The sequence below is a fragment of the Oncorhynchus masou genome, chromosome 28 (assembly GCF_036934945.1).
Source record: "Oncorhynchus masou masou isolate Uvic2021 chromosome 28, UVic_Omas_1.1, whole genome shotgun sequence".
NCBI lineage: Eukaryota > Metazoa > Chordata > Actinopteri > Salmoniformes > Salmonidae > Oncorhynchus > Oncorhynchus masou.
Window position 1 is genome coordinate 19936810 of NC_088239.1, and position 27197 is coordinate 19964006.

The 27197-nt window shown below is 42.5% G+C and overlaps 1 protein-coding gene across 1 annotated transcript in view; it reads right to left on the reverse strand.

Moving 5' to 3' along the window:
- Positions 1-27197, reverse strand: part of LOC135517315 (piezo-type mechanosensitive ion channel component 2) — a 156865-nt gene that overhangs the window by 115586 nt on the left and 14082 nt on the right. Inside the window, exon 2 of the mRNA XM_064941506.1 lies at positions 9663-9758. Coding sequence (XP_064797578.1) covers positions 9663-9758 — 96 coding nt within the window. The remainder of the gene's footprint in view (positions 1-9662; positions 9759-27197) is intronic.

Consider the following 27197-nt stretch of genomic DNA (forward strand, 5'->3'; position numbering starts at 1 on the left):
GCCTGACTCTGCTGCTCCTTGCCAATCCTGTTGCCTGACTCTGCTGCTCCTTGCGCCAATCCTGTTGCCTGACTCCACTGCTCCTTGCCAATCCTGTTGCCTGACTCCGCTGCTCCTTGCCAATCCTGTTGCCTGACTCTGCTGCTCCTTGCCAATCCTGTTGCCTGACTCTGCTGCTCCTTGCCAATCCTGTTGCCTGACTCTGCTGCTCCTTGCCAATCCTGTTGCCTGACTCTGCTGCTCCTTGCCAATCCTGTTTCCTGAAAGTAGAGCTCTTTATTGGCCATCACAAATCACTGATAGGGAGTAAATCACATTATTACAAATGGACTCTGATTCCTATGGTTGTGAATCTATGACCCTTTATTGTTGTTCTTATTAGGGAGAGAAAATCTGATTTGTGAACCCATACTGTCAGAGCAAGAGAAGGATGAAGGGAAACAGAGTAGGTACATGTTGTAGTTCAGTCCATTGAAATAGCTCTCCTTCAGATTAAAAAGTTGATTGGCATTGATTTGTTTTGTCATGGAAGCCAACTAGTGGACTACTCGTTTAGATGAGCTCAAATGACAGACAAAACAGAAATTTGACTAGATCTATTGCCAGAGCCTAAGCATAACTGATGTAAGAGCCCTATTCAACCAAACCAAGTTACTGGCTCTGATTAAATATGGCCCAACATTTTAAGGATTATTTGTTGACAAAAATTGACTCAATGTAATGTGACTCAAAATTACACAAAATGTAAGTTGTTGACATTTAGTTGTTGAAAACATATTCCTGACATTAAAACATTGTAATTCTACTAGCTGAATCAGGACATTGTTAATAAATACTGTCCAATATACCCCAGCAAACTGACCACATGTTTATCCCTTTACTTTGCCAAGGCTAAATTGAGCTATGTGTTAATACTATGTTACCTAGCTACCCGCTCAATGTAGTCTGTTTCATCTGGTGTAATCTAGCGGAAAGCACTTACCCTTTAAATACGGCCTAGCAAAAAAATCAAAATTGTGCTATCGTGCCACAGTTACCTTCACATGCCACATCCCCTTTAAAGCTGCCCTTGGAATGAATACAGGTCTAAACCAGCCTGGAGAGAATTCCTTGAGTGCAAGCCCCAAGACATATTAGACTGTGGCGTGAAGAAAACGCATATTAGGGTTAGTTGTGTGTTTAGGTGATAGTGTAGTTGTTATACTGCTATAGACTGCTGGGGAAAGAAGTGCATGAGAAGTACTGCTGTGTATGATAACTAGATGGGTCTTTAGACTCAAATTCCCTCTGAAATAAAACTGATCTTGTAAAGAGCAATGTTTTTTTTATTAAACAAACAAATAAAGAATCATGTTGTATGGCAGCCATCTTGAAAGTAAATAAAAACAAAGTACCCCAAGGGTGGTTGTGTAAAAATAAAGTTTCTGTCTCGACTGCAGCCAAAGCTTACTGGGGTAGTGAGGAAGTTTGAGACATCGTCATTAATTGAACTCCAATTTGATCTATTAAAATGTTATTGTAAAAACATGGCCAACATGCTCTCCCTCTACAAAGGTAGGTAATTCGAGGTAAAATCCCTCGTTGTACAGATTTTCTGGGAGAATGTGGAGCGCCATGACTACATTTGAAGGATCAATGTGTTTTTTCGGAACAGACACCCTGGCTTGACTAATTCTATTCATTAAAACAGTCATAATACAGAATTACAATATTAGTAGTATTGATGCTATTGTGTTACTTTTTATAATTTTATAATTTTATAAAATTGTATTTTTTACTTTAGTTTATTTGGTAAATATTATGTTAAAGCATTTCACGGTAAGGTCTACACTCGTTGTATTCGGCGCACGTGACAAATACAGTTTGATTTGATAAAGATAAATATCAATATATTACACACAAAATAAATAGCAAAAAAAAACAGGAAATTTGGCTGTTTTTGATTAGTTTGGCAGCAAATGTATGCTAAGAGTTTAAATGTCTCAGGATCTGCTACAGTAAATGCTACAGCTAACAACACAGCTACAGATGTTTAATGCATCAAGGAAACAAACTGTCAACCAGTCTCTAATTAGGCCTTATGATGTTTCTCAGAGTCTATGATATGCCCCAGAACACACCACTGGGACTCTCCAATGCACATTGTGGAAGCTCTGTGTGTGTGCGTGTGTGTGTCTGCGCCTGTGTGTGTGTGTGTGTGGAGAGAGGCAGAGACATCACCTCAGGGGCTCCCAAAGAATAAGCCCAAGCCAGAATACAGTATTGGTCTTGGAATGCAACCTCAACAGAAAGAGCTAGTTGACTGACCAGCAGACAATGATGCAGACACTTGCATTCTTCAACCTCCCTAAACATTTTGCACTATTATTATTAAATTCAGTGCTGAACAAGCATCCGATCCAATTTCTATTCAAAACAATTGCTTCAGAGGTTTAAATTTGACGAAGAATCAACATAAGTTCAAATTCAAACCAGATTAAAAAATACCCAATACCACAATGAATCAAAGCCTCACTGTTGGTTTGCCTTAACAGAGGACCCCAGAGGGCCATGGTTGATGTCTTGCATTGAGGCAGGATTCAAAGAGACATGGAGGGCGGAAGAGGGATGGCAGGCAGGGAGGCAGGCAACTCGTTGTGCGGACGGTGCAGGTGACTCATCGGCTTCCTGAGGAAAAGAGACGAAGGGGTTTGGATGAAGGAGTTTAGGGAGGCGTGGGCCTGGGGTCCCCTGGTGATGACCTCTCCATTGAGCTCTGTTTCCTCAGGAAGCCCTCTTGTCTCCTCTGTTTGTATTACCTTCCTGCTGGATGGCTCGAGGTAGTGGAGATCGCAGCTATTGTGGTGCTGTATTGTATTACAGAGATTTCTCAGATTGAGGGGAGAAACTTTTTGTGGTAGTAAGAGTCATTGGGGCAAAAGGTTTTTGTGTCAATTGGCAGTGTCTGGGTTGTCTACATCAATGGTTTGCTTAGTTGATAAAATGCATCAGGTCATCACACACCGACTGACTATGCAGAATTCTCAAAACAGTTATACCACCTATTTGATGACTGAAAAACGCATACGAGTGTGTTAGCACAGAACATGCCACATCACAGTCAGACAAAGCGAGGAGTGGCTATGAAATGACGCCTATCTACGAGGAGCAATTTACCATCTTTATAATTAACAGACGACATCTGGTTCAGGTTGACGCGAATGCCAACCCTGTTACACCGCCTGAACCAGGTAGGAATCAGCCCAATTGAACTAAGAGACCAGGCTGAAGCAAAGCAAACAGCATCTGATGAACTGTCAAAGTGAGCAAACCATGAGGAGACCTGGAGTTGTATTGGCTGTAGTAAATCACGCCTTCTGCACCTCTAAGCCCTGGTGGTGTGGTGATGGGGTATATACAGTGCCTTGCGAAAGTATTCGGCCCCCTTGAACTTTGCGACCTTTTGCCACATTTCAGGCTTCAAACATAAAGATATAAAACTGTATTTTTTTGTGAAGAATCAACAACAAGTGGGACACAATCATGAAGTGGAATGACATTTATTGGATATTTCAAACTTTTTTAACAAATCAAAAACTGAAAAATTGGGCGTGCAAAAGTATTCAGCCCCTTTAATTTCAGTGCAGCAAATTCTCTCCAGAAGTTCAGTGAGGATCTCTGAATGATCCAATGCTGACCTAAATGACTAATGATGATAAATACAATCCACCTGTGTGTAATCAAGTCTCCGTATAAATGCACCTGCACTGTAATAGTCTCAGAGGTACGTTAAAAGCGCAGAGAGCATCATGAAGAACAAGGAACACACCAGGCAGGTCCGAGATACTGTTGTGAAGAAGTTTAAAGCCGGATTTGGATACAAAAAGATTTCCCAAGCTTTAAACATCCCAAGGAGCACTGTGCAAGCGATAATATTGAAATGGGAGGAGTATCAGACCACTGCAAATCTACCAAGACCTGGCCATCCCTCTAAACTTTCAGCTCATACAAGGAGAAGACTGATCAGAGATGCAGCCAAGAGGCCCATAATCACTCTGGATGAAGTGCAGAGATCTACAGCTGAGGTGGGAGACTCTGTCCATAGGACAACAATCAGTCGTATATTGCACAAATCTGGCCTTTATGGAAGAGTGGCAAGAAGAAAGCCATTTCTTAAAGATATCCATAAAAAGTGCTGTTTAAAGTTTGCCACAAGCCACCTGGGAGACACACCAAACATGTGGAAGAAGGTGCTCTGGTCAGATGAAACCAAAATTGAACTTTTTGGCAACAATGCAAAACGTTATGTTTGGCGTAAAAGCAACACAGCTCATCACCCTGAACACCATCCCCACTGTCAAACATGGTGGTGACAGCATCATGGTTTGGACCTGCTTTTCTTCAGCAGGGACAGGGAAGATGGATAAAATTGATGGGAAGATGGATGGAGCCAAATACAGGACCATTCTGGAAGAAAACCTGATGGAGTCTGCAAAAGACCTGAGACTGGGACGGAGATTTGTCTTCCAACAAGACTATGATCCAAAACATAAAGCAAAATCTACAATGGAATGGTTCAAAAATAAACATATCCAGGTGTTAGAATGGCCAAGTCAAAGTCCAGACCTGAATCCAATCGAGAATCTGTGGAAAGAACTGAAAACTGCTGTTCACAAATGCACACCATCCAGCCACTTGTTAACAGCTCACACAGGACTGAATCAAAACCTGAGCAATGTGCGTGTTTTAGTACAAATCTCCAATTGACATAAATTAATGACTGGCACAAAAGTTGGACTTACTGTTTGTGCATGCACGCATGTCAAGATGGGATTTGTCGGCCTGACAATTGAACCTGCTATAGTGATGTTTACTGCTTTTCTCACAGTTTTGATTTAACTGTGGGAATAAGATCTACTGCGTGAATGCTGGAATGCGGGTATGATTGGATCGAGCCCTCTTGAAACTTACTCAACATTATCTAACTATTTAGCTGCTTGGCCACTAAGCTTTGCCTCAACAGGTGTCGCGGAGGATGACGTGCAGACTGTCACTTGAGCTTTATTAGAAAAGCTGTGTAAAATCAGAGAACATTTCGGATTGGTAAAGGACTTGAGGGAAAGGGCTAATTGATAGAGATGCATGTCCATGTTTTCATGGAGTGGTGATGGGACTGAAGCCTAAAGCTGGAGCCGCGATAGAGGGAAACAGCTGGAGGAGGAGAAGAAAATTGAGGGGAAAAAATGTCTCAACCTCTCCACTGCTCTGCAGCCAGCTGCTAAAGGACAAGAGAAGTCTGTACTTTTGAACCCTGACCTCCATCACCTCCGGGGGTCCCTCTCTATTGTCCATCACCGCCAGATTATCTTTTTCTAGCACAGTTTTTTTTGTCTCGGTCCAATTGGCTGCCTCAGCTGCTTCATCCTTATAAAAACCAGGGAACCACACAACCGTACCGTCATTCAAATGGTCATTCAATTTCCTTGGAGATTAAGTGGAATGAGCGCCATGTCTTCACTTCACTAGATGTCATAAATGGTCTTCATGTTTTGTGGTGAGTAAATATAGAGTAAGAATCTGTCTTTGTGACGTACAGGCGTCATATTATTGAGTCAAGATTTTGAGGCTGAGATTTCCCCCCCCCCCACTGCCACCAATTATTTGGGGGGATGACTTTAGAGGCAAGAGAACCTCCTTAAACAAAAGAGACATGACTGACAAGCATGTGTCGCATGTTCTTACATGTAGGGAATGATGTATTTACAGTACGTGTGTTATGGACAAGGAAAGGAGTCCAACAGCACAGCTTATCACAGTGCCATCCGTTTTCCCACCAAAGCCCCAGATACCCACCTCCACTGCGACCTGTACACTCTCTTTGGCTGGTCCTCGCTTCATACTCGCCGCCAAACCCACTGGCTCCAGGTCATCTAGCCCCGCCTTATCTCAGCTCATGGGTCACCATAGCAGCACCCACCCATAGCACGCGCTCCAGCAGGCATATCTCACTGGTCACCCCCAAAGTCAATTCTTCCTTTGGCCTCTTTTCCTTTCAGTTCTCTGCTGCCAATGACTGGAACGAACTGCAAAAATCACTGAAGCTGGAGATTCATATCTCCCTCACTAGCTTTAAGCACCAGCTGTCAGAGCAGCTCACAGATTACTGCACCTGTACATAGACCATCTGTAAATAGCCCATCCAACTACCGCTTCCCCATACTGTATTTCTTTATTTATCTTGCTCCTTTGCACTCCAGTATCTCTACTTGCACATTCATCTTCTGCACATCTACCATTCCAGTGTTTAATTGCTATATTGTAAATACTTCGCCACTGTGGCCTATTTATTGCCTTACCTCCCTTATCCTACCTCATTTGCACACACTGTATATAGACTTTTTCTACTGTATTTTTGACTGTATGTTTGTTTATTCCATATAATCTCTGTGTTGTTGTATGTGTCGAAATGCTTTGCTTTATCTTGGCCAGGTCGCAGTTGTAAATGAGAACTTGTTCTCAACTAGCCTACCTGGCTAAATAAAGATTAAATAAAAATGAATTTAAAAAACATGGAGCCTGTCACCTTGGGTGTGAGGTGTAGGCCTAACTCATCCCTCAACTGGACACATCGACTGTCATTCTACCCTGAGAATAAGTGCAGAATCCAAGATTGAGATATAAGCAAAGGCCTGTCTTGTATTTTTGTGCACAAGTATATCATTTAAATTACTACTACTGGCACTAAAGTTGGATTTAGATAGCTTTGGTTACAAGCACATACAGTATCAAGTATGGATTTGGCCCGTTAAGATATAGGTGTCATGTACATCAACCGTATAGGTTCAGCACTCAATCAAATAAACTTCATGTTAGCTTAGTCAATTCTTAATAATTATGAATAAGCTGTTATTGATTTTGCTTGGCTTGTCTGGCATGCCGTGGGACTACTCCATTGGTCGTGCTGTGCCAGGCAAGCCACACCAAGGGCATCTGAAGTTCTAATTGATGATGACCTATGAAGCTTTCAGTTGTTGTTGGTTTAAAGTGGGAGTCGTGTGACGACAAATACTACAGTATCGCAACAGATATAACACACATGCGGTCGAATTCTGTCCAGACCTACAGAATACCAGGTGGAGTGACTAGAAAGAAAGAGTATTTCTCACCAGATAACAGCTGGGTTATTCAACACTGAAATAAGTCTGGCCAATGGAGGGGGGGACAGGACAGGGTGTTTATACAATTCACATGTTTAGTCATTAAGCAGACGTTCTTATCCAGATCCACTGACAGTAGTGAGTGTATACATTTCAACTTCTTTTTTTTTGATGGACTTTCTTTAGTCTTCTTCATACTGGTCATACTGGTCCCCCGTGGGAATCTAATCCACAAGCCTGGCGCTGCCAGTGCCATGCTCTACCAACTGAGCTACACAGAGGGAATATAAGCTGGCACAACACTGCCAATACCTCACTATATACACCTCCTGGGAACAACCTTAGATTTAGGGTGTAGTGTTGCAATGCCTTCTTCAGCACTGATAGTGAGTAGAGGCACTGATAGTAGACAGAGGATTGGGCTTGTGTATGGGATTGTAGGATGAACTTTCGCAGGCTAATGAGTGAGTGAGAGTGAGTGACCAAGTTTACATGTGCACAGTATTCTGGATAATAGCTTATATCCCGCTTAAGGTCTTATTCTGGATAAGTTTACATGCACCTTTGATACGTATCCATGAATAAACAGAATATTCCTCATTTATGTTCATATTGGTTAAATGGAATAGTAACTGAAATGTGGACACTGACTGTAGGCCTATAATCTCTCATATAAGCTAAAATAATGTTAACTCCTGCAGAATTATGCATTTCATGCAGTAAAATGATACAACAAATGTTAATTGTCTCAGGAACAGGAGTGGAAATGTGATTTCTTTCTTTCAGCATCTCTTGAGAAAATGTGAATGTGTGTGTAATGTGTTATCTTTGACACCTTCATGCAAACAGACAGTATTTCAACCACCTAAAATATGCACCAAAGACAAACTTAAGTCTTATCAGAAACCTGTTTCATCATTTTTCTCAGCTTTTCATTTCCTTAAAACTGGTCAAACTGATGACATTTGGACATTTTGCACAGACGTTTTCCACTGTTTTGAAGTTATTGCGTTTTCTCCCCGGTCACTAAACAAAACAGACAACTTTACCAGTGTTAACTATTACTAATGCATTCATTCTATTAATGTAAGACATTATTCTGGTGAGCACTACTTTATTTAGTCTTCTGGGGCAACAAGTGATGACAGAAGAGAAGCTGCACGTATCTAACTATAGTTGACAAACAAATGGTCTACAAAATGTCGGAACTTATAAGCAGAAAGCTGTCTAAATTAGGGGTGAAAGTAGCCAGTAGGCTATACAGCCCAGTGTGGAGTAACAGCAAAATAAATCATTATGGAGTTATTATGGTGGATCAACCTGCGTAGGTAGCCTACTTCTTGAAGTTATTTAGTTGACAATCAGATGAAAACATCACACAACACCCATGATATGCGAAACTGAGCCTGCGCAGACCGCAAAAAACAACGTTAAACGGGATGTTTACATGCCACAGTATCCCGTCTAAGATCAGCATATCCCAGGCATCTTAACCGGGTTTATCATAACCGGGATACAAGCTTTTTCGGGTTATTGTAAACAGGATATGATGTTTATATGCGTCAACTCAAAAACAGAATACTTGAGTATCCCGAATAACAACGGGATATTGGTGTGCATGTAAACGTGGTCAGTGTTGAACTTTTGGCCTGCTGACACTCAAGGGGGAGAGTGTCTGAGCAGACAGATAGAGGCTGCATTCTTTCATCTCACTCTATTTTTCTTGTCTTCCTTCCCTTCCTCCTCCCTCTCTTCTCCTGAGTGGTTCTATCACCACCTATCACATGTTCACTAAATATGCCATTGTTCCTACAACAGTTCATTTTTTTCTTTCTTTCTTGTTTTTTTCCTAACATTTTTGGGGGTCGATGGATAAGAGCTGTCTTATATTGGACTGCAGGCTTACAGTGTACAATACAATTCCATGTTCAAACTGAGACAGTAAAGATGGAAGTGTCCATAAAGGACAACGGCACTGCGGGTTCACCCCCCAAAAATGTGTGCTGTATTTTAAGGACATATGTGTTTTTGCTTCAATGTCCAATGACAGTGTTCGAAAGACTAACAGTGTGTGTGTGTGTGTGTGTGTGTGTGTGTGTGTGTGTGTGTGTGTGTGTGTGTGTGTGTGTGTGTGTGTGTGTGTGTGTGTGTGTTCGTGTGTGTGTGTGTGTGTGTGTGTGTGTGTGTGTGTGTGTGTGTGTGTGTGTGTGTGTGTGTGTGTGTGTGTGTGTGTGTGTGTGTGTGTGTGTCATAGCCACGTGTTACAATGACGACCCACTGCCCTATAATTTCCCATCCCCGTCTCCTCCTCTGACACAAAGATGGTCAAACAGTCAGAAATCATTCTGTCACCGAGTGCTGTAAATCCTAGGTGTAGGCCGAGGCCATCCATAAACCCTGATCATTTAGCATTTAACCATCCACTCTTTAAAGTGGCTTGGTTGCTTTAGGAATTACCAGGTAGCCCTTTCCTGCAGTCAAATGGCCTATTGGAACAGTTTATTAGTCATTTAGTCAATTTCTTACCTCGCATTGTTGTTTTGGTGGGTTCTGGGAACAATGGGATGAGTAGGAGGTAGATGAGGTAGATGAAGGACAGGGCATTGTACCGGAACAGACACGCTGCAACACAATAAGGCAAGTCAGATCACAAACCATCTATGACATAACACCATGGATAAATCCCCCTTAAGAAGTTAGCACCCTTAATTAGAAGGAACCAAAATAAAACAGAGTAGCAGCACTGACGTTTAAAATGAAAGGGTGAAGAAGTTCTGTGGCTCACTAACAGTTATGATGGAAAGTGTTGTGAACGATGTCAATGGGAATGGAGGAGAGGGAAGGGATAGCTCTATAAACCTCAAGGCTTTTTGGATAGACTACTGCGCTGCACCCGAAATTACAACAGTGTTTGACAACAGGCGTTTTGCCCTGGAGCAAACATGGCAGATCTCTGTCGGAGTGCCGAATTGGAGCCCGAACGACATTACTACCGCTGCCCAGGCCAAAAACATCCAGATTGCATTAAGATAAACCGTGGCTGATGCCATTTCAGTCAAGCATTCAGCGTGTCAGCCTGAGTACCAGTCCATCCATTACCTAGGAAAACATACATGAAGCTCAATCTGCAGCCGGCGCAATGTTTATGAAAAGTGTCACTTATGGTACTTGTATTCAACAGGCCTGTGAGTCAGCGCACTCACATGGTATTATTCAGCCGAAATGAAATATGTTGGCAGAACATTTCTTCAGGCTTTCAAACAAAGTGGTCCACTCCCATGAACAATCAGTCGTTGTCTAAGGAGTTCTATGAATTGTAAGTAAGCATTTCACTGCAAGGTCTACTACACCTGTTGTTTCGGCGCATGTGACAAATACAATTTGATTTGATTTGATGTTGAATTATTGCATGCAACAGAGGTTGGTGGCCTGGCCTGCTTAAAGGGAAAATAAAGGCCCCATCGCTCACTCACCAACCCAGAAGTTTAACCATAGATTTAAAATGTCAATTCTATGTCTATGCACACAACAATAGACACACTCAGTGCTGTTTTTTCCCTTTTTTAAAGTTTAAACGATCCCTATTGTTTTAACTCAATCATGTAGGACCCATCATCTTAAAGGTGCACTATGCAGAAATTGCACCACCTCTGGCATCCCGAGTGGCGCAGTGGTCAAGGCACTGCATTGTATTGCTTGAGGTGCAACTAAAGGCCTGGGTTCAATCTCAGGCTGTGTCACAGCCTGCTGTGACCAGGAGATCCAAGAGGGTACGCACAATTGACCCAGTGTCTTCCGGGTTAGGGGAGGGTTTGGCCAGTCTGGGATTTCCTTGACCCGTCACGCTCCAGCAACTCCATGTGGCAGGCTGGGTGCCTATAAGATGACTTTGGGTGCCTAAAATGCTGACTTCGGGTGCCAGCTGGACTGGCTGGCTTCTGGGTTAAGTGAGCAGTGCAGCTTGGCAGGGTTGTGTTTCGGTGGACGCATGGCTCTTGACCTTTGCCTCTCCTGAGTCCGTAGTGGAGTTGCAGTGATGGGACAAGACTGTAACTACCAATTGGATATAACAAAAAATTGATAAATTTAGTTTTGTTTTAATCGTACCACCATTTCCTGGTTGCCAAAATTGTAATAGTTTGTTAAATTTCAGTTTGTGACAAAACAAACAAGTAGTGTAGAGAATCATTGTACCATCCATCTCTGTTAAATAGGCCTACAATCCACACATTTTTTCACCTGAACCTCTGACCTCTGAACTGCTGCTGCTCCACACCAACTGATGATGTGGCAAGTGACACTTTGCTTTTTGAAAATACCTAATCCTATACACTTCACTACTGACATGCACAACATTTTGGGACTATATCAACAGAGGGATTATATCAAAGATTGCTTTTGAGTTCTACACAACAATTCAACCCTTACCATAACCCTAGCCCTAACCCTTAACCCTTACCCTAACCCTAGCCCTAACCCTTAACCCTTACCATAACCCTAGCCCTAACCCTTAACCCTTACCCTAACCCTAGCCCTTAACCCTTACACTAACCCTAACCCTTAACCCTTACACTAACCCTAACCCTTAACCCTTACCCTAACCCTTAACCCTTACCCAAACCCTAACCCTTAACCCTTACCCTAACCCTAGCCCTTAACCCTTACCCTAACCCTAGCCCTAACCCTTAACCCTTACCCTAGCCCTAACCCTTAACCCTTACACTAACCCTAACCCTTAACCCTTACCCTAACCCTAGCCCTAACCCTTAACCCTTACCCTAGCCCTAACCCTTAACCCTTACACTAACCCTAGCCCTTAACCCTTACCCTAACCCTAGCCCTAACCCTTAACCCTTACCCTAACCCTAGCCCTTAACCCTTACACTAACCCTAGCCCTAACCCTTAACCCTTACCCTAACCCTAACCCTTAACCCTTACCATAACCCTAGCCCTAACCCTTAACCCTTACCCTAACCCTAGCCCTTAACCCTTACACTAACCCTAACCCTTAACCCTTACCATAACCCTAGCCCTTAACCCTTACCCTAACCCTAGCCCTTAACCCTTACACTAACCCTTAACCCTTACCCAAACCCTTATTCTAAACCTAATCTTAACAGTAATCTTAACAAACAGCTGCTTATCAACAGATAGTATGGCCATCTGTCAATCATTTATATGGAACTATACAAATAAAGTGTGACACAAATACTGTATATTCTTATTGCAGGATATATAGAGGGAAATACACATTACAAAATCAATGGAGGTAAATACACATTACAGTATATGTGGAGGGAAATTCAGTGAGAGTAGAGGGATATGCCAGTTTATACTACGTGGCATTCCGAAGTGAGTCATGGATTAAATATCATACTGTAACATATAGTAACTACACATACTACACACTGAGTGTTAAAAACACCTTCCTAATATTGAGTTGCCCCCCCTTTTTTTGCCCTCAGAACAGCCTCACTTTGTCGGGGCATGGACTCTACAAGGTGTTGAAAGCGTTCCACAGGGATGCTGGCCCATGTTGACTCTAATGCTTCCCACAGTTGGCTGGATGTCCTTTGGGTGGTGGACCATTCTTGACACACATGGGAAACTGTTAAGCATAAAAACCCAGCAGCTTTGCAGGTCTTGACACAAACCGGTGTGCCTGGCACCTACTACCATACCCCATTCAAAGGCATTTAAATCTTTAGTCTTGCCAATTCATCCTCTGATTGGCAAACATATACAATCTCTCCATGTCTCAATTGTGTCAAGGCTTAAAAATCCTTCTTTAACCTGTCTCCTCCCCTTCATCTACACTGATTGAAATGGATTTAACAAGTGGCATCAATAAAGGATCATAGCTTTCACCTGGATTCACCTTGTCAGTCTATGTCATGGAAAGAGCAGGTTGTCCTTAATGTTTTATACACTCAGTGTACATTTATAATGGTACACTAAATACAGGAAATATGTACCACATCTGCATCCTTTTCCCATGTAACATGGGGACAATCAAAAGTGTTATGACGCTTCCATCAAAATCCACTGGGCACAGATGTCAATTCAACGTCTATTCCACGTTGCTTCAACGCGTTTTCATTGAAATGACGTGGAAACAATGTTGATTCGGCCAGTGTGTACCGAGTGGGACATGATCCTCATCGGCAGAAGACATGTGACTGAAAACGTCCGCATTATTGTTCAAAAGAATAGGAAATGGAAATGGAGGAAGAGTAGGTGGGGGACTGTTTTCATCGGAACGGAGAAGATGATCCCTCCTGTCAAATCCAAACAATGGCCCTAATCCACAGCTGTGTCCCTCCCTCCCTCCCTCCCTCCCTCCCTCCCTCCCTCCCTCCCTCCCTCCCTCCCTCCCTCCCTCCCTCCCTCCCTCCCCCTCCCTCCTAATGAACTGTAAGGCACAGACCAGTCACCCGTGATACAGGTCAGTATTTTGACGTCTATCCATGTCAGCAGACCTCGGGAGATGACATAGAAACCGGCCACAGGGGGCAACAGTGAGCGCTGTTACCTTAAGGTAACGTAGGTTTCGGTTTTGCTAGGGCGTTGTGGACGGGGATGGCGGAATTGAATCCAGCGATAGAAAGTTGTTATTGATTTTATGTTTCAAGCCTATCCCAAACCTTAGACCTTACCTCAACCAATCTGAGTTAATGCCTAAACTTAACCCTAACAATAACAATTTGGAGTTAATGCCTGAACTTAACCCTAACCATAACAATTTTGAGTTAATGCCTGAACTTAAACTTAAACACTTTAAAAAATGTGAAGTTCAGAACAACTTTGAAATTTGACGTCTAATTCTGACGTGAGACAGCCAAGTACAAGTCAGCCGTAAAAAAAACACCAAATTACACAAAATGGGGCTTATCTGTTTGATCCGTGTCAATAGGGACCATTCATGGGCCATCTGACCCACGGTCAATGCTTCCTGTTTCCCCGGCCACTGGGGTATTGGCAGGAATAGTGTCAGGACTGGCCCCATTCGTTTCTCGAGCTTTTGCCAACCCTTACTAAAGAGTAGTTCTAAGTCATGCAAAACAAACGCACACAAGAATAAAATAAATACACATTATATACACGGCCAGCATCAGTACCAATCAATGGAAGGGATACTAGTGGCAGTTGTGTAATCAGGGTTACTGAGCAGCAATATAAATATAATAAAGTAGCAGCAGCAAATATGGTGATTGTGTGTGTGCATTTGGGGTTGTGTATGTGTGTGTGTTTGTGTATGAGGTCTGAGTGTGCGTGTGAGTGAGTGTATGTGGGAGGGTGCGGGAGTATCAGTGGATGGATGTGTGAGTAGAGTCTGTGAATGTGTATATAGTCAGTGCAGATAGTCAGTGGAGATGGATGTGTGGGTAGTCTGTGAATGTGTATATAGTCAGTGCAGATAGTCAGTGGAGATGGATGTGTGGGTAGTCTGTGAATGTGTATATAGTCAGTGCAGATAGTCAGTGGAGATGGATGTGTGGGTAGTCTGTGAATGTGTATATAGTAAGTACAGATAGTCAGTGGAGATGGATGTGTGGGTAGTCTGTGAATGTGTATATAGTCAGTGCAGATAGTCAGTGGAAATGGATGTGTGGGTAGTCTGTGAATGTGTATATAGTCAGTGCAGATAGTCAGTGGAGATGGATGTGTGGGTAGTCTGTGAATGTGTATATAGTAAGTACAGATAGTCAGTGGAAATGGATGTGTGGGTAGTCTGTGAATGTGTATATAGTCAGTGCAGATAGTCAGTGGAGATGGATGTGTGGGTAGTCTGTGAATGTGTATATAGTCAGTGCAGATAGTCAGTGGAGATGGATGTGTGGGTAGTCTGTGAATGTGTATATAGTAAGTACAGATAGTCAGTGGAAATGGATGTGTGGGTAGTCTGTGAATGTGTATATAGTCAGTGTATATAGTCAGTGGAAATGGATGTGTGGGTAGTCTGTGAATGTGTATATAGTCAGTGCAGATAGTCAGTGGAGATGGATGTGTGGGTAGTCTGTGAATGTGTATATAGTAAGTACAGATAGTCAGTGGAAATGGATGTGTGGGTAGTCTGTGAATGTGTATATAGTCAGTGCAGATAGTCAGTGGAGATGGATGTGTGGGTAGTCTGTGAATGTGTATATAGTAAGTACAGATAGTCAGTGGAAATGGATGTGTGGGTAGTCTGTGAATGTGTATATAGTCAGTGCAGATAGTCAGTGGATATGGATGTGAGGGTAGTCTGTGAATGTGTATATAGTAAGTACAGATAGTCAGTAGAGATGGATGTGTGGGTAGTCTGTGAATGTGTATATAGTCAGTGCAGATAGTCAGTGGAGATGGATGTGTGGGTAGTCTGTGAATGTGTATATAGTCAGTGCAGATAGTCAGTGGAGATGGATGTGTGGATAGTCTGTGAATGTGTATATAGTAAGTACAGATAGTCAGTGGAAATGGATGTGTGGGTAGTCTGTGAATGTGTATATAGTCAGTGCAGATAGTCAGTGGAAATGGATGTGTGGGTAGTCTGTGAATGTGTATATAGTCAGTGCAGATAGTCAGTGGAAATGGATGTGTGGGTAGTCAGCTCTGCATTAGCTGTTCAACAGTCTTATTGCTTGGAGGTAGAAGCTGTCCACGGAGCCGGTTGTATTTTTGTGTGTGGTGGTGTCATGTCATTGATATCCCCTTGAAATACATTCCCGTGTTTTCTTGAGACAAATTGGGCATAGCTAATTGGCCAATAGAAGTGTGGGGGTTTAGTATCTATCGGTTCGGTCTCGTTCTCGGCCACATCCTGGCTTTTCCAAGGGTTTGGAAATGAAACACTAAATTGAAACAGGCACCTCACCCACCTGTCCTTCTGTGACCTGCACCACCGACCACATAAAACCCTTTACTGTAGATCCTCGGCGTCAGAAGACACCCACTCCTGAGGTCCCAGCCTGCTTTGAGAGGGGTGTGTGTGTGTGTGCGTGCAATGCAGGCATACGTGCTTGTCTGTTTGGATCCCCAATTGATTACAAAACCATGACCACCACTTAAAGGGTTGGCCCTGTGCGTGGGCTGCAGGCGCACTTGTATAAAGCAATTAAAATAACAAAGTTCATTCGTTAATATCAATTGATGCACGGTTGTGTGTTTGCACAGAGCAGAACATCTCGAAGTGAGTTTTCAACAGTGATTTACCACTGGATGCTTTATGTACAGGATACTGATGGTTCTCGTTACTCTGATAGATTAATGTATTGTTATAAGGGCGGTTTGGTAGTATATAGTGTGTGTGTGTGTGTGTGTGTGTGTGTGTGTGTGTGTGTGTGTGTGTGTGTGTGTGTGTGTGTGTGTGTGTGTGTGTGTGTGTGTGTGTTTTGGTTCCTGATCTATGTGGGTGGTGAGCCTAGTATCTGGCAGTGTTATTGGGATTAGGCGTCCATTAACACTTCCCCCCAGCGGGTGACCTCCTATTGGCAGCCAGCACACGGCTTGACTGGGGCAGCAGCTTCAAACAGCTGGGTCTTCAGGACTGTTTGGAGTAAGAGACGGGACTGGAGCCACTGCAAACACACAAAAACCCACGCTACCCCAAAATGTCCGCACCCATTTATTTTCCTTACTGAGCTGCAAACACGGTCTTCCAAACACTGCAAATGATTACCCTCAGAATATCTGCTGTGGGTTTAAGTGACCGTAATGATAAAAACATCAGGACTCGGGAGAGCGAGAGGGAGGCTATGTCTGTCTTTGCGGATGCAGAGCAGCACACTTCCATGCCCCATTGCTTCCTCGTCAAGCTCCATGTCATGTAGAGTTTGCACTTCATCACCTATACTGTACACACCCCATTCATTAGTACGCTAAGATCGCTCCACCAAGCTGGTGGCTTTTAGGATCAGAAATTTAGACCAGGTTTAATAGTTTCATCCCCTTGGGGATTTATAGACAAGACCGGGATTGAGTTATTGAGAAATGAACAGCACAGAATGTTCTTTGGGGCTAAACTTTGTTTTCATTTTAGTAGAACGACTTGCAATTAGGGTTAAGTGCCTTGCTCAAGGGTACGTCGACAGATTTTTAACCTAGTTAGGTCAGGGATTTGAATGAGCGACCTTTCAGTTATTGGCTAAAACTCTTAACCACTAGGCTACCTTCCGCCCTTCTTTGGTCAAATCAAAACATCTCTATTCGGCAGTGTGAGAATGCTGGATGCCCGCTTGAATATCGTTCCAGAGACCTAATCGGTCCAAAGTAAATAGCACGTGGTGGAATGTGACTACAGGCATGCCTTATTGTGACCAAACATGTCAATCAGACTCTGTGTGTGCTTATTTATCACAAGCCGTTGGCTGTAGAGAACACATTATTTTCAAGTAATGAAAGGACTTAACTGACAAACATGGAGAAGGAGTTTGACATTGGTACAATAATTCTATCCTATGTTATAGAATACCAGATTCAGTGTGGGGATCTTCCTCGAGCGTTTAGCCCTCAACACGAAAGCAAAAGTACAGAGACAGTAAAGAGCTGTGAATTCTACATTTCAGCATCGTAAAAAAAAAACATGGTGTCGTCGACAATAATGAAGTTGAATGAGAGAGACAGCAGTGTAGGTTAACAGAAGACATTCACAAAAATGAGTTGTGTCACAAAACAGTGTGTGGTTTGTCCCTAAATCAGATGAACTCAGCAATTGCTCAGCAATTTTACTTGCTAGCAGCCACAGGACACAGATATTGAATTTTAGCAAACATAACATGCTAATTAAGAGTTTAATAATACAACCCATAATTCCAGTTCATATTTCCGGTAAAAGCACATCAAAAGATCCATTACTGCACCACAAAGAATTTGCGAACAATAAATATTTTCACCCTTCCCTATCTCAACCTTCCCACTTCTGGCCAACTAAACGACTAGTGTTGCCAGAATTATGCACCAAACATACTAGCAGTTTAGATTTTTTTGTAATTCAATTCTTGTTCCAACGTCTGTGTTAGGGTTTTTTTTTAAACGATATCTTTTTCTTTTTCTTTTTATTTCACCTTTATTTAACCAGGTAGGCTAGTTGAGAACAAGTTCTCATTTGCGACTGCGACCTGGCCAAGATAAAGCATAGCAGTGTGAACAGACACCACAGAGTTACACATGGAGTAAACAATAAACAAGTCAATAACACAGTAGAAAAAAAGAGTCTATATACATTGTGTGCAAAAGGCATGAGGAGGTGGGCGAATAATTACAATTTTGCAGATTAACACAGGAGTGATAAATGATCAGATGGTCATGTACAGGTAGAGATATTGGTGTGCAAAAGAGCAGAAAAGTAAATAAATAAAAAACAGTATGGGGATGAGGTAGGTAAAATTGGGTGGGCTATTTACCGATAAGACTATGTACAGCTGCAGCGATCGGTTAGCTGCTCAGATAGCAGATGTTTGAAGTTGGTGAGGGAGATAAAAGTCTCCAACTTCAGCCATTTTTGCAATTCGTTCCAGTCACAGGCAGCAGAGAACTGGAAAGAAAGGCGGCCAAATGAGGTGTTGGCTTTAGGGATGATCAGTGAGATACACCTGCTGGAGCGCGTGCTATGGGTGGGTGTTGCCATCGTGACCAGTGAACTGAGATAAGGCGGAGCTTTACCTAGCATGGACTTGTAGATGACCTGGAACCAGTGGGTCTGGCGACGAATATGTAGCGAGGGCCAGCCGACTAGAGCATACAAGTCGCAGTGGTGGGTGGTATAAGGTGCTTTAGTGACAAAATAGATGGCACTGTGATAAACTGCATCCAGTTTGCTGAGTAGAGTGTTGGAAGCTATTTTGTAGATGACGTCGCCGAAGTCGAGGATCGGTAGGATAGTCAGTTTTACTAGGGTAAGTTTGGCGGCGTGAGTGAAGGAGGCTTTGTTGCGGAATAGAAAGCCGACTCTAGATTTGATTTTCGATTGGAGATGTTTGATATGAGTCTGGAAGGAGAGTTTACAGTCTAACCAGACACCTAGGTACTTATAGATGTCCACATATTCAAGGTCGGAACCATCCAGGGTGGTGATACTAGTCAGGCGTGCGGGTGCAGGCAGCGAACGGTTAAACAGCATGCATTTGGTTTTACTAGCGTTTAAGAGCAGTTGGTGGCCACGGAAGGAGTGTTGTATGGCATTGAAGCTTGTTTGGAGGTTAGATAGCACAGTGTCCAAGGACAGGCCGGAAGTATATAGAATGGTGTCGTCTGCGTAGAGGTGGATCAGGGAATCGCCTGCAGCAAGAGCAACATCATTGATATATACAGAGAAAAGAGTCGGCCCGAGAATTGAACCCTGTGGCGCCCCCATAGAGACTGCCAGAGGACCGGACAGCATGCCCTCCGATTTGACACACTGCACTCTGTCTGCAAAGTAGTTGGTGAACCAGGCAAGGCAGTCATCAGAAAAACCAAGGCTACTGAGTCTGCCGATAAGAATATGGTGATTGACAGAGTCGAAAGCCTTGGCAAGGTCGATGAAGACGGCTGCACAGTACTGTCTTTTATCGATGGCCGTTATGATATCGTTTAGTACCTTGAGCGTGGCTGAGGTGCACCCGTGACCGGCTCGGAAACCAGATTGCACAGCAGAGAAGGTACGGTGTGATTCGAGATGATCAGTGACCTGTTTGTTGACTTGGCTTTCGAAGACCTTAGATAGGCAGGGCAGGATGGATATAGGTCTGTAACAGTTTGGGTCCAGGGTGTCTCCCCCTTTGAAGAGGGGGATGACTGCGGCAGCTTTCCAATCCTTGGGGATCTCAGACGATATGAAAGAGAGGTTGAACAGGCTGGTAATAGGGGTTGCGACAATGGCGGCGGATAGTTTCAGAAATAGAGGGTCCAGATTGTCAAGCCCAGCTGATTTGTACGGGTCCAGGTTTTGCAGCTCTTTCAGAACATCTGTTATCTGGATTTGGGTAAAGGAGAACCAGGAGCGGCTTGGGCGAGTAGCTGTGGGGGAGGGCGGAGCTGTTGGCCGAGGTTGGAGTAGCCAGGCGGAAGGTAGTTAACCTTATGTGTATCAGCCTCAGTGCAGTGGCTAGGTATCAGAATTTACAGAATCTTCTGCAAATCTTTAAAAGTTTGCAAATCATGAAGGATCATAGCAAACTTTACTTTGAAATCACACAGGACGACCAATAACTGATGAGGTATAGCATCCTATAGGACTATGAAGTCGGTGTGGTCATCGTATTATCCCACAGACAAAGCTTGTCTTCTGTATGTGATCCTGTAACACTCACTGTAACACCTGTGAGCAAAGCAAATAGCAAGGGGCATAATCCCCCATCCAACCTCCATTCACTCCCATTAATTTCACCTCAGGCAGAAAATATGTGTATCAACCAATCACACATCTAGTGGTCATCATACATATAAATACTGTACATACACAACATGACCAAAAGTATGTGGACACCTGTTCGTCGAACATCTCATTCCAAAATCATGTGCATTGATATGGAGTTGGTCCCCCTTTTCTGCTAGAACAGCCTCCACTCTTCTGTGAAGGCTTTCCACTAGATGTTGGAACATTGCTGTTGGGACTTGCTTCCATTCAGCCACAAGATAGCATTAGTGAGGTCGGGCACTGATGTTGGGCGATTAGGCCTGGCTCGCAGTCAGCGTTCCAATTCATCCCAAAGGTGTTCGATGGGTTTAGGTCAGGGCTTTGTGTAGGCCAGTCAAGTTCTTCCACATTTCTGTATGTACCTTGCTTTGTGCACAGGGGCAATGTCATGCTGAAACAGGAAAGGGCCTTCCCACAACTGCTGCCACAAAGTTGGAAGCACAGAATCCTCTAGAATGTCATTGTATGCTGTAGCATTAAGATTCTTCGCTAAAGAGAACACATTTCCACTGCTACTGAGTTCAATGTGTGGAGCTTTACACCACTCTAGCCGACGCTTGGCATTGTGCATGGTGATCTTAGGCTTGTGTGCGGCTGCTCGACCATGGAAACCCATTTCACGAAGCTCCTGACAAACAGTTATTGTGCTGACATTGCTTCCAGAGGACATTTGTAACTCGGTACTGAGTGTTGCAACTGAGGACAGACGCGCTTCACCACTCCTTGGTCTCGTTCTGTGAACTTGTGTGGCCTACCACTTCACTGCTGAGACATTGTTGCTCCTAGACATTTCCACTTCACAATAACAGCATTTACAGTTAACCGGGGTAGCTCTAGCAGGGCAGAAATTTGACGAACTGACTTGTTGGAAAATTGCCATCCTACTGCCAATTTTTGTCTATGGAGATTGCATGGCTGTGTGCTCAATTTTATACACCTGTCAGCAACGGGTGTCGCTGAAATAGTTGAATCCACTAATTTGAAGTGGTTTTCCACGTTTTGTATATATAGTGTATGTTACTGACAGATAAGTCTCTCTCAATGACATTATTGTAAGACTTTACTGTCACGCCTTTCATTTGGTATGACCTTGAACCCTGGGACCATATTTATGCTCAAAGGAAGATTAAAAAACATGTGATAGATCTCTCCTGTCATTCAATCAATTACAAGAGAGATTTGAATGATCCAAGGCCGATTTCTTTAAGTTCTTACAACTCAGAAATCTTCCTCAATCGCTGCAACCGAATCTGGATGAACCCAAGGCATCTAGCATGGAAAAAATACTGAAAGAAGCTGCTACGCCAAAGAAGTTGATATTAAGGGTTGATTGAAACTCTACCTGTTGGCTCAGAACCTAAAAGGAACAAATGAGAAACCGATCTGAAGGAAGAAACTGAGGAGATCCATTGGTCACAGATAAGTGAAAATGTTCATACCGGCTCCTACAACCTAAGACATAAACTACTGCAATTTAAGATAATTCATAGGACTTACTGCACTCCTGCCAGAATGCATGTTATGCTGAAGATGCAAAAAGCACAAAGGAACCCTATTACATATGCTGTGGTCCTGTGATAAACTGACACCATTTTGGGATAATGTATGCGCTGTCATTTCGTTGTGTTTCCACGATTATGTCTTCTGGGAAATGTAAATATTGGTGATCAATATCAGAGAATGTTTTGTAATATAGGTCGAACGGCTGCAAACAAATATATAGCCATCAATTGGAAAGCCTCATATCCACCCACAATAACAACCTGGAGAACTGAACCATCTAGCTACATCCCATTAGACTCTATATATTTTAAATCAGACATTAACGAGACTTATTTGACAGAATTTGGAGACCGTATGATGACCATCTTAGAGAATGTGCTGTGTAGTGGGCGTTTTTGTTGTTGTTGTTTCTGTTTGTGAATGTCAGTTTGGCACGTACTCGCACACTGGAGAATAGAGCCACTGGAACTTCCCTACTCTTTGCCCGATGAGTCACTAGAATTGAGGGGGATTGTGCACAAATTCAAATAATTATTTGTTATATTTAAACAAGGGCATTTCCATCTAAAAGGACCCATGAGCACCAACATGTGAAGTTCAAAGGAGCATATTACATTTACATTTACATTTAAGTCATTTAGCAGACGCTCTTATCCAGAGCGACTTACAAATTGGTGAATTCACCTTCTGACATCCAGTGGAACAGCCACTTTACAATAGTGCATCTAAATCATTAAGGGGGAGGGGGGGTGAGAAGGATTACTTATCCTATCCTAGGTATTCCTTGAAGAGGTGGGGTTTCAGGTGTCTCCGGAAGGTGGTGATTGACTCCGCTGTCCTGGCGTCGTGAGGGAGTTTGTTCCACCATTGGGGGGCCAGAGCAGCGAACAGTTTTGACTGGGCTGAGCGGGAACTGTACTTCCTCAGTGGTAGGGAGGCGAGCAGGCCAGAGGTGGATGAACGCAGTGCCCTTGTTTGGGTACGCAGTGCCCTTGTTTGAGCATATCAAATTGGATGTCAAATTGTATTTTATTTGAACTTGATTTAACTAGGCAAGTCAGTTAAACGGCCTACTGGGGAACAATGGGTTAACTGCCTTGTTCAGGGGCAGAATGGTCGATGTTAACCTTGTCAGCTCGGGGACTCGATCCATCAACCTTTCGGTTACTGGCTCAACACCAAATTAAGCTAAGGGTATATATTTTTGAGAAATGAAGGCATTGATACTGTATATTTTTCAACCATTTAACATCTTACAAATTAGGCTGATTTCTGGATAAACAGATGGAAAAGGGGTCTTGGGAAACACCTTCCAGAAAAAGTCTTAAAAGGTATCAGAAATACATCAAAACACAATCATGTTGATGTAAAGACTCCTGCCAACTAATATCAACACTTATATTTCGTTTTGTGGAAGTGATTTACCTTCTCCAAGTTTAATAAATATGTCCTTCTCTACCTCATGAGGAGGGAGGATAATGAAAGTTCACACAAGTAACAAGTAATGGTAGACCTACCAATAAATTATAGTGATTTCACGTATATCAATTTTATTTATGATTTATTAAGTAATTAAAACTGGTAATCAGATGGTACTACTATTGTACATTATGATAGTCAGTTTAGATAACACATTAGTATTTATTTTTCATTCTTTTTTTTATGTAAAAGGAATACCAATGTTTGCCAACTGAATGACCCCAAAAAATCTGTAACGGAATTACTACAGCTGAATTGGCTACAATGGGAAATCATAATCCACAGTTGGGCCACCTGCTACTGTCCTCCCTTCCACTGGCATACTGTTATGTGCAGCTGATAACTGATTTCTTTCTCTTTCTGTCATCAGGTGGTCAAAGCAAGAGTGTTAAAACAGTCTGGACAACCCCTCCCAGTTAATGTAATCTCTCCTAGATCTTACTGACACCTACCCATGAGCCCCCTCTCTTTCCATTTACTTTAACCAGCATCCTCACCTACAAAGCACCGACCGACACCGGACGTCTAAGGACGTTGAAAAGTAGTTGAAATTTGGTCAGTTCACCCTGGCCTTGACTTTAACATCCACAGACGGACTGGACTAAATCTGAACCTGTCATAGACGCGTGTTTCACAAGTTTGGATAGGATAGTAGAATACAGTACATTAAAGGTTTTCACGGGTCTGACAGACATGAAATTCTGACTTTTGTCTCGGATCTGGGTCGGGTCTGATATCATTGCCACAAGTCTCGGGTATTTGCAATTTCAATTGATTTACCGACTGGACCCAATTGGACCCATCCTCTGATAATTTTAAGTGTGTGAGTCGATGAGAATTGTGTGAGCTTGTTATCTGTCAGCCAATTGCAACTCTATAAAACGTATAGCCTATGTCCAGCTGAAACTAGTTCCGGCTGCTCACATCAGGGGCGCCTGTTGCCGGGGAGAAAGAGAGCAAGTGAAAGGAGCATTGGCCTAGGCTACTGTTGATTGTTAAGATAGAGGCCTTTTTCATTGGTGTAAATCAACAGTTAGAGGAGAAAGAGTATAGTGAAAAGAAGACTACAAGGAGAATGGACATCTAGTGGACAAAGATGAGTGGAAGTTGGCGCGGCTATATGGACTGTGTTATTATTATTATCGTAGGCCTACTTAAGAATTTAAAACAGTTCTTTATATATTTTAAAAGTGTTTTATTTCATATTTTTAATTTTGTGCTATTTAGGCCATTGCTGTCATTTGTTAGGTAAGCCTACAGTAGGCTCTACTCACCTTTGTTGGTCATTTTTGAAGGTTTAAACCAGTTTTTTAAATAGGCTATGCAACAAGTGTTTTGTTTCATTCTGTTAAGCCATTTCCTTTGGCCAAATTAAGTTAATGTTGTGTTTAACCAATATAATATAATTACCAGTAGGTCTAGGGACACTTGCACTCAAACCATGAAAAGGAAAAACCAAAGGGGCGAGATGCAAAACGTAATTTAATGAATCATTATATTTACCTGTTCGTATTTCCCCTATAAACAATGACCTGATTTACAGTAGGACTACTTTTGATATTACCCTTATGAAGTTAAGAAACTTCTGTGAAGGTTTGGTGTGGTATGGCTATCAGTAGTCTTAGCTATGCAGGCCTATGAAGGCAGTGCGCACCAGCGATCCAACTGACAGTTGAACATGAGGTGAGGAAGAAGGTTTTAGGCCGACCAGGTGTTACTCTTTTAATCTAACAATATAATGCTTATCTTTATAAAAAATATTCTGATTGAAAATGTTCCAATAAGCCTCATTCTGTGTAGCAGTAGTAGCCTATCTGACAAGTAGCATATGAAGGAAAGCAGGTCGGTGTCGGGAACATGGCGCCAGAATATCTCCATCTTTCTCTCAGTTTCTCTAGGGCTAGACCTCAGCTTCTCTTCCTTTATATTTAAAGGAACTGTCCTCTGGGCCATTCGGGAACAGGTCTTGTTTAAAAAATATATATTTATTCATATCGAGTTGGGTGGGAAAGCCACGGATCCATTTCGATACGGTCCAACTTTTTGGATCCGTGAAGACCTCTACAGTACAGTGATTATAGCAGAGTAGAGTACAGTACAATACAGTACACTACAGTAAAGAAAAGTTTAAAGTATAGTACAGTAGAGTACAATATATTGTACTGTACTCTACTGCTGTATTTTACTTTACTGAACTCTAGTGTACTCTACTGCACTCTACCCCAATCTGCTCTGCTGTGCTTTGCTGTGCTGTGGTGTATTGTAATGCACTGTACTCTACTGTGCTCTGCTGTGCTGTGCTGTGCTGTGGTGTATTGTAATGCACTGTACTCTACTGTGCTCTGCTGTGCTGTGCTGTGGTGTATTGTAATGTACTGTAATCTACTGTGCTCTGCTGTACTGTGCTGTGCTGTGCTGTGGTGTATTGTAATGCACTGTACTCTACTGTGATGTGCTGTGCTGTGCTGTGGTGTATTGTAATGTACTGTACTCTACTGTGCTCTGCTGTACTGTGCTGTGCTGTGCTGTGGTGTATTGTAATGTACTGTACTCTACTGTGCTCTGCTGTACTGTGCTGTGCTGTGCTGTGCTGTGCTGTGCTGTGCTGTGGGGTATTGTAATGCACTGTACTCTACTGTGCTCTGCTGTGCTCTGCTGTGCTGTGCTGTGCTGCTCTGTGATGTCCAAACTTGTGAAACATGAAGAGAATGATATTCATATCCATAATTATGCATTTCTGTGTAGTACAGATCAGAGACCCATGATGTAATTATATAACCGTATTCCATTACCGGGTGTAAATCCACTTCACTTACTGTACTGTAGTTCAATAACCAAAATATATGTTTTTAAACTCAAGGTGACATGTCATAGCTGACAACCCATTCTTTCTGCAGACATCTTTCAATCTTAATTTGGAGGCAATATTTTTGGAAAACGTGGTCGCATAAAAACCTGAGGGAGATTTTAACGTTTTTCTGTTGCATCGGCACAGTTCTTCCACTTATATTCATTTTTTTGTGCATAGAGTTGTATGGTTTGTTCAACTTTGAAATCAATGCTTTTTGTTTGGCCTACATTTTAAAGTGAAAAAACAACGCCTAATTCCGTTTCTGTGGAAATGCCCACAACACACCCACCAGGACACACCTTTGCTTGGCAAAATAAATAACCATACACATACCCATATTCTTCTTTGGGGATATTATTTTGGTTTTGTTTGGTCAGTAAAGCCCAAGTCCTAGAAATCATGCAATACTTTTGAGCTTTTTACAGCACCATAGGCACAATGCTCTCAAGTGGCCACAGAAAGCAAATAAGTAATGTTGAAAGTCAAATGTATGTTTCTTAACACATGATTGGCTATACAGAGAATATCTCTTGGGATACTGAAATTATATTTTGCTCCAGGAAATGTGTAATTCAGATTTTAAACTGGCTGGTTATGAGGGACATCAAGGGGTGAGGGATGGAGAGTCAAGGATACCATATAAAGTACATGTGAAATACAAGACATGTTATACTATCATATATCTTTAATATAAAGTTATGATCTTGAGTGATGGTCATTAATATAAAAGTACTGATCTTATTTATCTTACTAATGACTTGAGAGTTAAGCAATTTAGACTTTCACAGTAAATCATACATTGGTGTCAATCAACTTTCTGGGTTTTTCAGTATTAATAATCAGAACTGGCCT